Source organism: Chrysemys picta, chromosome 1, assembly GCF_011386835.1.
Source record: "Chrysemys picta bellii isolate R12L10 chromosome 1, ASM1138683v2, whole genome shotgun sequence".
Taxonomy (NCBI): domain Eukaryota; kingdom Metazoa; phylum Chordata; order Testudines; family Emydidae; genus Chrysemys; species Chrysemys picta.
Window position 1 is genome coordinate 351,672,246 of NC_088791.1, and position 12,256 is coordinate 351,684,501.

A 12,256-nucleotide genomic window follows, 5' to 3' on the forward strand; every position below is an offset into this window, starting at 1 on the left:
TCACGCATTGGCCTAAACATCAAATAACAAATGAAAGATTTCATTAGATGCCTAATACAGATTTTATATATAAAAAAAAAAATCCTACAAGTCCTCTCAGGAGTTTTTCCAGATTAACAACAAACCTATAAGGTGACAATCAAATTAAAAATCAAAACACCAGTACAGATACTTGTATCCTCATTGAGGGTTGCAGGTGTTTCACACAAAAAATGACAAATGGTGGCATGAAATATAGCCCCAAATTAGCCCAAAACTTATATACTGAAAAAACAGCAGTAACATTAACATATTAATTCTTTCTAATTGCATTCCATGATGCTAGTCAATGTCCACATTTTACATTGAATTAGTTTGTTACTGTTAGTCTTTGGTTTATCCTCCAGGCTTCCTGAAGTATTGGACATAGAGAAAACAGGTAAATTTCCCCACAACACTAAGCTCAGCCAAACTCAAACAGGGCACCCTTGATTTCTCCTTCTTGTCACACAGGTTTCAAGGCAGTGACCCATGGCAATCACTTTCTGCAGATGTATTTGCCCACTTTTTCACGAAGCTCTTTGGATTTGACCCCATAAATGATTGGGTTGAGCATGGGCGGGATGAGGAGATAGAGGTCAGCCAAGATGATGTTAATGTGGGGAGCGAAGCCCTGACCGATCCAGTTTGTCAGGTTGGAAAAGAGGCTGGGAGTATAAAACGTTAGCATCACACAGATGTGGGTGGTGCAGGTGTTGAGGGCTTTCTGGTGGGCTTTCTTGGAGGAGAGTCTGAGAACAGCCTTGATGATCAGACCATAGGACAGGGCAATGAGCGTCAGGTCTGAAATGTTGACTACAAAGAATAGCACCAAGCCGTATATCGTGTTCACCGTAATGTCCCCACATGACATCTTCATCACAGAACTGTACTCGCATTGCGTGTGGGGGATAATGTGATTCGCACAGAATGGCTGCCGGCTCAGGAGCAGGACCAGGGGAAGAATGAAGAGAACAGCTCTTATCAAACCCACGAACCCTAGCTTAGCTATTCGTGTGTTACTGAGGATGATGCTGTATCTCAGAGGCTTACAAATGGCAACATAACGATCAAAGGCCATTGTCACAAGGATGGTGGAATGCATAAGAGAAACAGTGTGAAGGAAAAACATCTGGGTGAGGCAGCCACCCATAGTAATACCTTTCAAATTGAACCAAAATATACACAGTGCATTTGGCACGACGAAGGTAGGTGTGGCAATGTCTGTGAGTGCCAGCATGCAGAGCAGCATGTACATTGGATTGTGGAGAGTCTGCTCTTTGCCTACAACAAACAAAACTGCGAAATTTCCCAACAGACCGATAATGTAGAACATAGAGAAAGGGATGGAAATCAGGACATGGGCAGGTTCCAGGCCGGGGATGCCCATTAGGATGAATGTTGAAGGGTAAAAGTGGGTGATGTTGAAAACTGCCATGACGTGGTCAATGCATCGATTGCGTTCAGAAATGCTCCAGGTACCTGTAAAGGGAGAGAAGCCCAGCGAAGAGGGGTTACACACTTTATAGAAAATAGTATGATAAATATTTTATAGTTACCAACAATCTAGAATGGGAGGTGATCAGTGAAGTGGTAACATTTACAAGTGGCACCAGATTATTTACCTCTGAGTCAAGTCCAGAGGAGTCCGCTAAGGGAACTGAACAATCCAAGTGAATGGGGAGCAAGATGGCAGATGAATTTCGATGTCAATAAACTGTGATGTTTATGCCCATTGGAGGAAAAAGCTGAAACTCCTAAAACACTTTACAAGGTTCTGATTCAACTATATGAACTCAGGACAAGGACCTGGGTGTCATGGTACACAGCTCTGTGAAACCCTGCTCACAGTGCAAGCACAGACAGAAACTAAACAAAACATTGGGATCCAGCAGGAGTAGGATGGGAAGTCATATGGAAAATACAATGCCCTGAGATCAGTCATTCAATGTTTCACCCTATCCGGTCTCCTCTGTGTAGTATTGTGCACCCTTCTCACACAGGATATTGCAGAACTAGAGGGGTTAAGTCCAGGGCGAGGAGAATGATCAAGGCCCTGGGGAAACTCTCATCCAGAGAGAGGTTGAAAAGACTGGGATTGTTACGCTACAGAGGAGATGAATAAGAGGAGATATGAAAAAATACTCACTGGTAGAGTAGATGGAGAATATATTCTCCCTGTCTCATAACACAAGATCAAGAGGACATTCAACTAAACCATGGGTCGGCAACCATTCAGAAGTGGTGTGCCGAGTCTTCATTTATTCACTCTAATTTAAGGTTTCGCGTGCCAGTCCTACATTTTAACATTTTTAGAAGGTCTTCTTCTATAAGACTATAATATATAACTAAACTATTGTTGTATGTAAAGTAAATAAAGTTTTTAAAATGTTTAAGAAGCTTCATTTAAAATTAAATTAAAATGCAGAGCCCCCTGGACCGGTAGCCAGGTCCCGGGCAGTGTGAGTGCCACTGAAAATCAGCTTGCGTGCCGCCTTCGTCACGCGTGCCATAGGTTGCCTACCCCTGAACTAAACTGAAGTATTGTAAATTCAAAACTGATAAAAATAGAATGTTTTCTTCCCTCAATGCCTAAGTAGATTGAGGAACTCCTTGCCACAAGATGTATTTGAGGCCATGAGCTAAGCAAGAATGAGGAAGGGTTTGGACATGTACATGGATAGTGAGATTTTACACCTTCAGCCTCTCCCAACAAACCACAGTGCTCCCTGCTTCTCTGTATAGATCTCCCTACCTACACCCACAACCCTAAGCACTGCCTGCTTGTCCATCTATACCCTTCTCCCCACCTCCATAACACTCAGTACTGACCACCTGACTATATACCCCAGTCCCTACCAGAAAACCACCAGTGCTGTCTGCTTGTCAGTGTATGTTCCCCAAGCCAAAACTTCCAGCCCTGCCACTCAGTGATGCACCTCAGCCAGGACCACAATCAGGTGCCAGATCCCACAGTGACAGCTCATAGAAATACCTCCTCAGACTAGGTTAAACTCAGTGTCTGCCTGCACCCGGGAAAAGGAACCTATTCAGTGAAGGGACCTATTCCAGTGAAGGGAACCCCAGCAGCAGCTCAGGCTGTGCAGGGAAGGAGGGACAGACCCAGCAGGAGGGAGAGAGGACACGGAAACTAAAAGGAGTCAGTGTGAGTAACTCTTCCTCAAAATGACACAAAGCTTTAACATATTGCAGCCCGCTAGAAACCCAGACACCCCTTCCTGAGGCTGCTTTTCTGTGTTGGTAATTGCTAACGTTCCCACAAGACTGTAGTGGGGCTGATCACGGGTGGAGGGATTATCCAGATGGGGGATTGGTCAGAGACAATCTGCTATAGTGTGATCCACATTGCGTTACAGTCTGAGACACCCCCTATCTCAGGGCGCCTCATTACGTCTCTTTGCTCTGTGCATTAGGCAGGATGCCCATTCCCTATTTTGTCCAGTGTCAGGACTCTGTGCCACTGTCTTGTTCCTACAGCACGCCCCCCCCTCCCACCAACACACATAAACATTGTGCATCCCTGAACTTTCCACAGTGGGATTTCCATCACCGCCTGGTTTCCTCTAAGCCCGACACACGCTTTTATTTTTTACTCCCTTCTGATGCTTCTCATCCTCTCTAGACCCAGAGATGCAGTGCCACAGAGAAAGCAGACCCTCCCTTCCTCCCTGAAAAAAAATGTTATCCTAATTGTTCATTTACGAAAACGATTAGGGGACCAGGGAACCTAACTTATGAGGAGATGCTAAAGGAATTGGGCTTGTTTAGACTGCAGAAGAGGAGAATGAGGGGGGATTTGAGAGCAAGGGTGTCAAGGTGCAGTGGGGAAAGTCTAGATTAGATATTAGGAAACACTATTTCACTAGGAGGGTTATCTAGGGAGGTGGTGGAATCTCCATCCTTAGAGAATTAAGGCCTAGCTTGACAAAGCCCTGGCTGGGTTGATTTAGTTGGGGATTGTTCTTGCTTTGAGCAAGGGGGTTGGACAAATGACTTCCTGAGGTCTCTTCCAACCCTAATCTTCTCTGATTCTATGAACCTCTAAGGATTTCAGCAACTCTCCTGTCAGCTCCTCTTTGGTTCAAATGAGCTCACCAAATCTTTAGGAACGACAGGACAACTCCAGTTGAACTCACTGGAAGTTCATGTTCGGTGTGAATCAGGACATTCATTTAAATCCTTACTTGAGGATTTAGGGTGAACTTTGAGCCGTGCTGGGAGTTCTGCCATTGAACCCAATGGTCCAATACTTCATCCCTAGTACTTAATTTCAGCTCCCAGCTGTGACAATCACTCCCAGTTGCACATACTGCTACAGAGTGCACTATTATCTACGGTGATTAAAAAGTCTGAAGGAAACCCCCAATTTTTGTGGCATTCTGAGACAAGACATTAAAGATGGGGATCCCAAAACACAAAGGGGCCCTGATTTTGCTCTCAGGGTGGTCAGTGCAAATCTGGAGTGACCCACCGATGGCAGAATGTGAGAGCAGAATCTTTCCACTGTATGAAATCCTGTGTATCCCCTTCTTCTTGTGAAAAATCTGATAACACAGATACCCACTGCAGGGGCCTTGGCTGCCCTTCTTAAGACACCAGTGAAGTTGCTGAATTGGAACGCTTGAGTGAACCCGAGGAAAAACCACATCGACTGAAAAAAGGAAGCTACTGAGACAGATAGAAAGACACGGTAAGAGACAAGGAATTGATCTGAAAAACAAATATTTGTCTAAACTATTTCTAATCAATTTTTAGTTCCAATTATTCCAGGGAAATCCCTTGGTGTTTCTGACACCCTGAGCCCTCAGCACTAACTTTATTGCAGAAACAGGCCACTCACCGAAATCCCACACTGCAGAGAGAGGGAATCTCCTTACTGCGACAGGAAGGCAGAGACTTGAGAATCAGTGTACGAGTCTCACATGTCTGACACTAGCTGTGCTGTACAGCGACCTTTATGATTCCCCTGTAGAGTCCCTGCGGACTCTCATGTTGGCCAGGACTCCCAGACAGTTCCCTCGACTCTGTGAACAGTGGGAAGAGCAGAAAATAGACTCTGGAGAGCTTCAGCCTCTGAGCCTCAGGAATAAGAAGTGACTTGCTGTTAAGTGAGGATCAAATTGTCAGGGCAAAAGGGAATATTAACATTTAGATGAATCTTGGGTGAAATAAGATCAATGTCTATATGTCTCTTTGAAATTTTTGATGATAGTTTGCCTAATGGATAAATTGCCCTTTGTTGATCTGTGTAACTGATTACCGGTGGTGTTTATAAAACAGAAGGTTACATCTAAAAACCTATTGTTTACCCAGGACTGTATGGTCAAGTGAATGCTAGAAAACTGTATAAAAGGCCCTTGGGTCCTGATGCTGTTTATCTGAGATCTAATTGAGATTTCATGCAGGGGAAGCCTAAGCCACAAGGACTGAGACCCCAGTTCTGACTGTACTGCCCTGAAATATAAACTTTGGACTCTAACCTATTGATTATTTCTCAAAAAACTCTTTGCAACTGCAAAGCTCACCATCTCTACTATGTATTTGAACTTCAAGAATTGAATTTACGTCTGTATATATATTGATCTTTTAACCATACACTCTTTTTTCTTTTAATACATTTTAGTTTAGTTACTAACAATTGGCAGTAAGCATGTATTTGGATAAGATTTGGAAAACTCAATAACCCGGGAGGTAATGTCTCCAATCCTTTGGGATTGGTAGAACCTTTTCTTTTATATGATGGAATGAGATTTTCAGTAATCCTTATCACATTTGACTTGTGTGTCTAGATGGAGGCCTGAGGTGTGATTATTTTAATGGAACTGTGTTCTTGGCTTCTGAGTAACCAGTGAAGTATAATAGAAGCTGTTTTGTGCTGGCTTTGTAAATCTAAGTAATGGAATATCCACCAGCTTGCTGGAGGATTGCCTGCTGCATTCTTTGCAATTCACCATAACTGAGTGACCTAAGATGGTCACACCATGCCCGTCCTTTCCACTAGGTAATCAACATGGAGGAGTGGGATGAGAGGGGCTTTATCTATTCTCCTAGGATTGGCCACTGTGATAGCAAGAGAGAGGCTGGAGCAGTGCAAGATCTGAGCCCTGGTGAAAGATTTGAGGACTGAACCAGAGGCGGTGAACCAAAGTCAGGCCATGAATTAAAGAAGATGCTCACAAGTCCACTGTTCATCACATGAAACTGGCAGAGTTGTTGCTAGTGTACTTGAGAGTGGGTAGGAGTTGTTGTAGGGAAAGAACAATGGTTCAAGGGAGAACACTAGATTTGTTTGTGGGTAAACTGATGATTTAAGGGAGTATACCAAAGTTGTTTTGATATTTACGTTAATATATTCCAGCTAGTACAGATCCATCCTGTGACGTGCTATACCTTGGGGAAACACCCTGTAGCCCCCATAGTCCTCATTTGTATATAATTGTGATATTACATCTAAAGCAGGCCATGTGAGGTATCTGGGGAAAGGTATGTGGTTTGAACATCATGCAGTGATCAGCAGGTCAGGGAAGTGGCTGGTGCTGAAAGAGAACCCAGAGGGAGGCCATCCTATCCTCCATACTAACAGTTCACCATGAGACTGGGGGTCAAACCCAGCACAGGCCTTTGACATGGGCAATCTGGGTGTCTGCAAAGGGGGATATAACGAAGGGGGTGTGATTTGAAACTGCCCATGTCACCTGACCTGCTGACCAAGAGGCAGTTGGCTTTACGGAGGCAGGCAGGCAGCCACCCAGGTCAGAGACACACACACAATCCACCACCCTAGGGTGGTGCCTCTCTTGAGAAAGGTGCTGCCTAAGAAAGAGAGTCATCTCTGAAGGCAAAGCTCCACTTACCTCAATCCATCTCAGTAGGTCCCTGGATATAGTGTACCTCAACTTTCTCACCCTGGAACCAACCCGGGGGAAACTGAGAATGTCCTTTTAATCACTGAGCACTTCACTTGCTATGCTCAGGCATAGCCTACTCATGACCAGTGGGCATCTACGGTGGCCAAGGTGATGTGGAAACAGTTTATCTGCCATTATGGCATCCTTGAAAGGATACATACGGACCAGGGGAGAAATTTTGAAATTAATCTCCTTGTCCAGCTTTGCAAACTTTTGAGGACTTCAAAGAGGAGAACCAAGCCCTATCAGCCTCAAAGGAATGGGAGTACTGAGCGGTTCAACTGAGCACTCATAGATATGCTGGGAACCCTGCATCTGGACCAAAAGGAGAACTGGAAGGATGGCTTATTGCCTCTTCTTTTCCTTTGTTGTTTAGTCACAGTGGAAGAATATCCACAAGATACTGCGAGTGGCAACCAACTGCTACAGAGGGACAAGAGAACCTACAGACCCTAGTGGCAAGTCCCTTCTTCCCAGCATCCACCCTCCCATTGGGTTCGTGTCCCCCCTCCCAGTCTGACCTTCAAGTGCCTCTGATCAGGTGACGTCTCCTGCACGGAGACTGCACCTTACTCTCTGCGGTTGTGCATCACACTTAGCTGCTGTGTTACATGTGGCACGGCTGGCATCCACTATCCTGGCTATGTCCCCACAACACCCCACAGTATCCCAGCCCTGCCTCACCATTGTCACAGCTGGTTTGTGCTGCCCCATCTCCTGGCTCTGGTCGGCTCCAGATCCACGACTCTGCCTCAGCATTGTTGCTCAGCCTCTGGCCCAGCCTGAGGTGCTGAGGACGCATTAAGAGCCCAAATTCACTTAAAAACTAACTTAAAAGTAGCCCAATCTACTTCCGGAAACATGTTTTCATTCACGCATTGGCCTATACATCAAATAACAAATGAAAGATTTAATTAGATACCTTGTACAGATTTTATATTTAAAAAAAAAAATAAAACCTACAAGTCCTGTCAGGAGTTTTTCCACATTAACAACACACCTATAAAGTGACAATCAAATTAAAAATCAAAACACCAGTACAGGTACCTGTATCCTCACCGAGGGTTGCAGGTGTTTCACTCAAAAAATGACAAGTTTGCCCCAAACTTATATACTGAAAAAAGAACAATAACATTTATCATATTAATTCTTTGTAATTACATTCCATGATGCTAGTCAATGTCCACATTTTGCACTGAATTAGTTTGTTACTGTTAGTCTTTGATTTATCCTCCAGGTTTCCTGAAGTATTGGACATAGAGAAAACAGGTAAATTTCTCCACAATACTAAGCTCAGCCAAGCTCAAACAGAGCACCCTTGATTAAGAAGGAGATGTACTTTCTCCTTCTTGTCACACAGGTTTCAAGGCAGTGACCCATGGCAATCACTTTCTGCAGATGTATTTGCCCACTTTGTCACAAAGCTCTTTGGATTTGACGCCATAAATGATTGGGTTGAGCATGGGCGGGATGAGGAGATAGAGGTCAGCCAAGATGATGTGAATGTGGGGAGCGAAGCCCTGACCGAACCGGTTTGTCAGGTTGGAAAAGAGGCTGGGAGTATAATACGTCAGCATCACACAGATGTGGGCGGTGCAGGTGTTGAGGGCTTTCTGGTTCGCTTTCTTGGAGGAGAGTCTGAGAACAGCCTTGATGATCAGACCATAGGACAGGGCAATGAGCGTCAGGTCTGACATGTAGACGACAAAGAATAGCACCAAGCCGTATACCCTGTTCACTGTAATGTCCCCACACGACATCTTCACCACAGCTATGTGCTCGCATTGAGTGTGGGGGATAATGCGATTCGCACAGAATGGCTGCCGGCTCAGGAGCAGAGGTAGAGGAAGAATGAAGAGAACAGCTCTTATCAAACCCACAAACCCTAGCTTAGCTATTCGTGTGTTATTGAGGATGATGCTGTATCTCAGAGGCTTACAAATGGCAACATAACGATCAAAGGCCATTGTCACAAGGATGGCGGAGTGCATAAGAGAAACAGTGTGAAGGAAAAACATCTGGGTGAGGCAGCCACCCATAGTAATACCTTTCAAATTGAACCAAAATATACACTGTGCATTTGGCACAACGAAGGTAGGTGTGGCAATGTCTGTGAGCGCCAGCATGCAGAGCAGCAGGTACATTGGATTGTGGAGAGACTGTTCTTTGCCTACAACAAACAAAACTGTGAAATTTCCCAACAGACCGATAATGTAGAACATAGAGAAAGGGATGGAAATCAGGACATGGGCAGCTTCCAGGCCGGGGATGCCCATTAAGATGAATGTTGAAGGGTGGGAGGGGGTGATGTTGATAACTGCCATGAGGTGGTCAATGCATCGATTGGGCTCAGAAATGCTCCAGGTGCCTGTAAAGGGAGAGAAGCCCAGCGAAGGGGGGTTACACATTTTATAGAAAATAGTATGATAAATATTTTATACTTATCAACAATCTAGAACTGGAGGTGATCAGTGAAGTGGTAACATTTACAAGTGGCACCAGATTATTTAGCTCAGAGTCAAGTCCAGAGAAGTCCTCTGAGGGAACTGAACAATCCCAGTGAATGGGGAGCAAGATGGCAGATGAATTTCGATGTCAATAAACTGTGATGTGTATGCCCATTGGAGGAAAAAGCTGAAACTCCTAAAACACTTTACAAGGTTCTGTTTTAACTATAAGAACTCAGGACAAGGACCTGGGTGTCGCGGTACACAGCTCTGTGAAGTCCTGCTCACAGTGCAAGCACAGACAGAAACTAAAGAAAACATTGGGATCCAACAGGAGTGGGATGGGAAATAATATGGAAAATACAATGCTATGAGATCAGTCATTCAATGTTTCACCCTATCTGGTCTCCTCTGTTTAGTATTGTGCACCCTTCTCACACAGGATATTGCAGAACTAGAGGGTTAAGTCCAGGGCATGGAGAATGATCAAGGACCTGGGGAAACTCTCATACAGAGAAAAAAGAACAGGAGTACTTGTGGCACCTTAGAGACTAACAAATGTATTAGAGCATTAGGTGTGCATCTGAAGAAGTGGGCTGTAGTCCACGAAAGCTTATGCTCTAATAAATTTCTTAGTCTCTAAGGTGCTACAAGTACTCCTGTTCTTTTTGCCGATACAGACTAACACAGCTGCTACTCTGAAACCTCTCATACAGAGAGAGGTTGAAAAGACTGGGATTGTTATGCTACAGAGGAGATGAATAAGAGGAGATATGAAAAAGTACTCACTGGTAGAGTAGATGGAGAATATATTCTCCCTGTCTCATAACACAAGATCAAGAGGACATTCAACTAAAACAAGGGTCAGCAACATTTCAGAAGTGATGTGCCGAGTTTTCATTTATTCACTCTAATTGAAGGTTTCGCGTGCCAGTCCTACATTTTAACATTTTTAGAAGGTCTTCTTCTATAAGACTATAATATATAACTAAACTATTGTTGTATGTAAAGAAAATAAAGTTTTTAAAATGTTTACGAAGCTTCATTGAAAATTAAATTAAAATGCAGAGCCCCCCGGACCGGTGGCCAGATCCCGGGCAGCGTGAGTGCCACTGAAAATCAGCTTGCATGAATGAGGAAGGGTTTGGACATGTACCTGGATAGTGAGACTTTAAACGTTCAGCCTCTCCCAACAAACCACAGTGCTGCCTGCTTCTCTGTATAGATCTCCCTACCTTCCCCCACAACGCTCAGCACTGCCTGCTTGTCCATCTATACCCTTCTCCCCACCTCCATAACACTCAGTCCTGCCCACCTGACTATATACCCCTGTCCCTGCCAGAAAACCTCCAGTGCTGGCCGCTTGTCAATGTATATTCCTCACCCACAACTTCCAGCCCTGCCACACAGTGATACCCCTCAGCCAGGACCATAATCAGGTGCCAGATCCCACAGTGACAGGTCACAGAAATACCGCCACAGTGGCACGCTGGTGCCCCAAGAACACAGAGCTGATAGGTAACAACTAGGCCTTCTACCCATGCAATTCCAAAGAGACAATCCTGGTCGGACCAACATGTCCTCCAATTCTTGTCCGTCTAGCTCTTGATTCCTTTTCGAATGGTTCTAAGTATTTTTCCAGAACATAACAAGATTGTTTTTTGCACAAATAATTCTTATAGTTCTGGACCTTAAGTTCTTGCTTCAGTTACTAAGTCACAGCACAGATATTTATAATAAGCATGCGTCATTCATACCAGGCCTCAACAACCCATAACATATTACATGGACATATAAATCACAATATATATTAATACATGTGTATATTTCAACACCAGTAAGGAGGTTTTGATTTCGAATTTGATTGTCATTTCATAGTTTTGTTGCTAATGTGGAAGAACTCCTGCTGGAGCGTGTAGCTTAAAAAAAAAATCAAATCTGTACCAGGTGTTTAATGATGTACAGACCAATATGTTAATGAAAAACTATTTATTTCAGGAAATTGATTGGGCCACTTTTAGGTAACTTTTTAAGGGACTTTGGACTATTACTGCAGTGGAAATCTGGCAACCCCAGCCCGACTCAGAGGGGCCAGAGAAGCAGCCAAAAAGCCAGAGCCCATCCAGAGGCAGAGCAGCAGAACCAAGCCAGAAGAGCCAGGGCTGGGCTGGAGGCAGAGCAGCGGTGCTGAGGCGAAGCTGGGGAGCTGCAGCTGGAGCAGAACAGAACCGGGAGCTGGGGAAGCACGAACGAGATGCAGAGTCAGAGCCACTGGAGTGGATGCCGGCCGTGCCACAAGTAACACAGCAGCCAAGCATGATGTGCAGGTGGGGAGAGCAAGCTGGGGCCGTGGCAGAGGGCCCACGGCTGGGAGACATCCCCATAGAGGAGGGTCTTGAAGGCTGGACTCAGAGGGCGGGATGTGAACCTGATGGGAGGGTAGATGCTGGGGAGAAGGGTCCTGTCACATTGAGCTTGGGTGTGTGTGGCCACAGTAGGTATCTGACACCAGGTATCAGCACAGTGCAGCCAGGGCCTGGGCAGGAGGCCTGAGACGTATCAAGAGCAGACTATGAAGTTTTCTTACATCCCAGAGACAGCTCTTTGTGGTGTGCCAATCCCCACAGACCGTTTTCCTTCAGCTTTTCCATTTTTCCTACTGTTTTTCTTAGAATTACTGTTTAATAAATAGTGTGTGGTGTGAACATCATGCAGTGATCAGCAGGTCAGGGAAGTGGCTGGTGCTGAATGAGAACCCAGAGGGAGGCCATCCTATCCTCCGTACTAAGTGTTCACCATGAGACTGGGGGTCAAACCCAGCACAGGCCTTTGACATGGGAAATCTGGGCGTCTGCAAAGGGG

General features: G+C 44.9%; 2 protein-coding genes across 2 annotated transcripts; both read right to left on the reverse strand.

The window, feature by feature from the left end:
- Nucleotides 1-517: 517 nt before the first annotated feature.
- On the reverse strand, nt 518-1,456 carry LOC135972223 (olfactory receptor 52E2-like). Its single transcript, XM_065549380.1, has one exon. It carries the CDS (start codon nt 1,454-1,456, stop codon nt 518-520), a length of 939 nt encoding a protein of 312 aa, XP_065405452.1.
- A 6,876-nt stretch (nt 1,457-8,332) lies between these two features.
- Nucleotides 8,333-9,271, reverse strand: LOC135972226 (olfactory receptor 52E2-like). The gene has a single exon (XM_065549386.1). The coding sequence runs from the start codon at nt 9,269-9,271 to the stop codon at nt 8,333-8,335; it is 939 nt and encodes a 312-aa protein (XP_065405458.1).
- Between the last annotated feature and the right edge of the window lie 2,985 nt (nt 9,272-12,256).

Bases quoted from the DNA above. Each gene is read 5' to 3' on its own strand.
- LOC135972226 (XM_065549386.1), bottom strand. From the start codon at position 9,271: ATGGCAGTTATCAACATCACCCCCTCCCACCCTTCAACATTCATCTTA.
- LOC135972223 (XM_065549380.1), bottom strand. From the start codon at position 1,456: ATGGCAGTTTTCAACATCACCCACTTTTACCCTTCAACATTCATCCTA.